The following is a 3,982-nucleotide window of genomic DNA, read 5'->3' as shown; positions in this document are numbered from 1 at the left end:
TGAAGAGCAAAACCTGTTAGAAAGCTGAACCTTTAATTTTGAGTCAGACATCAGCAATCAGCTTGACTGTGTGGTTGTCAGGTAAAAATGTTTACATGCCAACCTTTAGATTCATCACTTTTCAGCAATATTTTTTCACAAAGATTATGGAAAAAAAACCTGGACTGGTTGAGTAAATACATTTTAAAAAGTGGTTTGAAATTGACATATTTATTTAAGTGTCTATTTGCCATTGAACATTAAAAAAAAGACAGCATTCCTACGTACGTACGCTCTGTAAATCTATGGGGAGGGATGGATGGATGTCAGGGGGTCCAGAAGGAGGATCTGACCCAGGGCCACATTCATAATAGAACCACCACTGAGCCGGTGACATAGAACTTTTCACCAGAAAACACAATGAAGATGAAGACATAAGATGCACATGAGGATGATCTTTATAATTTTTGCCTTCATTTGATTACAATTCCAAAGGAACCTCTGCTCTCCCCCCCTTTTATTTTACCATTTCAAGCCCATTTTTGAGCTTCGATACTTCAAGAAACGAGGGTCCATCCATGATGTGACATTACTGAAAATGGTTTTTATTGGCTCATTTTACACTGAATTGATATAAACATGTCCATGAAACAAAAATGGTTCCAACATTTAAGAAAGGCATATTTGATCATAAGCACAGACAGAGTTCTGGAAACATAAGGTTATCACAAACCGACCAAATGGGAACAAGAGTGCTTTCTGCTACACAAAAACATCCTATAGAACAGGTTATAGTTACGTCAGCTTCCATGTCTTACTTTCGAGTATCCCCCACTTCTTTTTTGTTATATTTTCTTTACTTATCATTATTGTTATCACTATATTTTTTCTTTTGACAGCACATGCAGTCAAGTTATCATCCAGGTTGTCCTGATTCCTGTTAGATTTAGATCATCTCTCTCTCTCCTGATAGGTGATGAATTTCAGTTGTCAGTCTTTGAAACCTCCAAGCTAGTTTTTATGTATTTTATTATTATTATTATTATTATTTTTTTATTATTATTATTATTTTTTTTTTTTTGCTTTGGCACTTCCAGTGTGAAACCCTTTGGCCCTTTTGGCGGCAGGAGGAAAAGTGAAATCTGCAACCTTGTTGTGCTCTGAAGCGTCTCCAGAATGTGCGTCCTCAGAAACAGTCACGGAGCGAGCGAGTGTCACCGAGAGCCAAATAAATACCAAACGAATCAATAAGTTAATTTAAATAGACAAATAAATAGACAGAGAGGCCACATGCGAAATAATAACTCATAGCTTTGACCGGAACCAGCCCTGTGGTTGATAAGAGGCCAGCAGGCCTGATGGAGAGAGTCTCTTCTCCTCATATTTGTAGAGGGAGGGAAAAAAAGAAGCCAGGTGCCTGCAGATTCACAAGTATCCTGGTTTTGTTTTGTTTTGTTTTCTTTGTTGTTTTGAATGCAAGAGAACTAAATGCAGAAAGAAAAATCTCTTCGGCACTAAGTGAAACTCATGGAGACTGTGTGCTCCAGCGCTTTGCGGCGCAGCGACGCGATGCTCGTCCCTCTCCAGACGTCACTGTCCGGGGAGCTACACAGCTGAGGCGAGCCCGTCACGTTGGTGGGGCCGGAGAGAGACGCCGGGACCATCCCGGGGAACGTGGGCTGGTAGAGGTGCGACTGCAGCCCGGAGCCGTTGGACGACATGTTGGACAGACCCATGGAGTTGGGCGGCGGCCCCGCGCCGAGGCTGCACTGGGACAGGGACTGCGCCATGGCCTGCTGGCGGCCCAGGGCGGGCGGCAGCTGCAGCTGAGACACGCCGGGCATCCCCGCCGTGGCCCAGCGGGTGTCGTTGGCGTGGAAGGAGCAGAGGCTGTCGCCCATGGCCGCCGCCGCGGCCGCCGCCGACGGGAACTGGGGCAGGCCGTGGTGCGTGGGCAGCAGCGTCCCCGGCGCTCGGAACACGTTGGTGGTCTTCTTGCGCTTCTTCCACTTGGCGCGTCTGTTCTGGAACCAGACCTGCGGACAGACAGGCGTCGGTGAGTCAGGCGGGAGGTGGCGCATTGACAGCTAGGGTTGCCATGACATCATTGTGTCATCATCACCGTAATGCCAACAAGCAGCGATAAATCAGCCGAATGGGAAACAGTGCCCCTATATTGTACCCAGGAGTGGTCATTTCATATCTCGATCTTTTCATATGAAAAATGGTCGATTATAATTATAACATTTGAGGTAAGAAGAATAACTCTAACCGACCTCAAGTAAGTAGTATGTGTGTGTGTGTGTGTGTGTGTATATATATATATATATATATATATATATATATATATGTATATATATATATATATATATATATATAAACTAAACAGTCCCTAATGAACTAATTGCATGATTTTTAATTACTTAACCGCGATTAATCGCATATTAATCGAAAACCATATATCAACAAAATAAACATCTTTTGTCTGTCTGATTGATTAATTAATCGCGAGTAGTCGCACCTTAATTGGAGATATATATTGACAAAATAAGCAACACTCTTAATATAAACAATACTCTTAATTCAAGTGTGTCAAGTATGAATAAATAGACGTGAGCTCAACAGCAACAACAATATTTCTGTTGTCAATAAATGTAATATTTCAGCAGGAGAGAGTAGAAACATACAAGATTGAATAATATCAACAGTTATAATATATAAGCAAAACAACAGAAAACTAAACGGCAACAACTGGAGGGGTGTTCTTTTTTTTCTATACAATATTTAATAGAAAAGATCAAATTTGTACCCTAATTGTTACTTTGGTTGCAGCCGACTTTCCATGGCGCGCGCGCTCGCCCCTAACAAAGACAATATTCAAGCAGAGATCAATAGTTTGCTCTGTATTCCCGGAGTCCTTGGGCTCCTGTAAGCGGCAGACGCGCCTGTGATTAATGTGGAGATTTGCTTGAGAAAGCGGGCCGCGGTAATAAGAACGGGACCATCTCGCTCCCGGCGAAGCCAGCCGTGAAATCCGGCCTGAAATGCATTACACTTTCGGCGTGGCAAAAAGAAAACGCAATCTCTCATTGGGTCTGAAAAGACAGAGTGCTCTGCTGTCTGCGCGGCGCCGCGGCATTAAGACGTGCAGCGCGTTGACAGGCCCATCGCTAAAGGCGCGGTGCGCCTTCCTCCGCTCCCTCACTCACTCTGAGCCGCATCATTTCACTAATTCTGATTTTATGCAAATACTCCAGACACCGAACGGGCCCATCCAATCATAATAATGATTATTAGAGTATTATTTCACATGGGAGCAGCTAAAGTGCAATTGCACTATGCATCTTTTTTTTCTTTCTTTCTCAGTCAGGATTTTTGCAGAGTCGATGTTCGAATAAACCACGAAGACAAAATGCTGAGGGGGAGAGAAGGGAGGAGGGGGAAGAAGCAATAGACGGAGTGTGTAAGCAAATTATAGAAGAACTTTGAGCATGACATAAATTCAAAACAGTTGAAAGCTAATATGTGCTTGATCAGCGGCCATTAAATGAGTGTAATAAAGCTGCTATCAGCGTCCGGGTCCCAGTAGATCCATTACACGGGATGGGCAGGAAATGTAGGCCAATCTTAATTAGGCTGAATGAATGGCAGAGACGCCTCGTCACTGCAGCTTGGTCTAAAAAGAAATAAATAAATACATAAATAAAACGAGGGTTTATATTTTCTTCGGAAGCGCCAGCTTTGATATTGGAAACGACTGTCAAAAACAAATTGTTTGCGTCATTTCTCCGCACACGTTTACAAGGCGCAAAAATGTCTGTGAATTAAGTAAATTAATAAGTTTGTCATTATTTCATCATTACTGTTGTTGCAATTGTTATTATGATATTATTATTGCTGTTAATATGACTACATTGGAAATGATAAATATTATTATACGGACTAAATTTGTGCAGCTACAATAATCTCTGCAATATATATATATATATATATATATATATAT

General features: G+C 42.1%; 1 protein-coding gene across 2 annotated transcripts in view; it reads right to left on the bottom strand.

Moving 5' to 3' along the window:
• Nucleotides 1-503: 503 nt before the first annotated feature.
• otpa (orthopedia homeobox a) overlaps nucleotides 504-3,982 on the bottom strand; it is a 9,075-nt gene continuing 5,596 nt past the window's right edge. For both annotated transcript variants that reach the window (XM_015040274.1, XM_015040275.1), the window contains exon 3: nucleotides 504-2,015. In XM_015040274.1, coding sequence (XP_014895760.1) covers nucleotides 1,494-2,015 — 522 coding nt within the window. In that variant the 3' untranslated portion in view covers nucleotides 504-1,493. The remainder of the gene's footprint in view (nucleotides 2,016-3,982) is intronic.

This window comes from Poecilia latipinna, unplaced genomic scaffold, assembly GCF_001443285.1.
Source record: "Poecilia latipinna isolate Pla-1442-1.1 unplaced genomic scaffold, P_latipinna-1.0 Scaffold503, whole genome shotgun sequence".
Lineage (NCBI taxonomy): Eukaryota > Metazoa > Chordata > Actinopteri > Cyprinodontiformes > Poeciliidae > Poecilia > Poecilia latipinna.
Note: the sequence above shows the minus strand (reverse complement) of the source record. Positions and strands in the feature narration are given on the sequence as shown.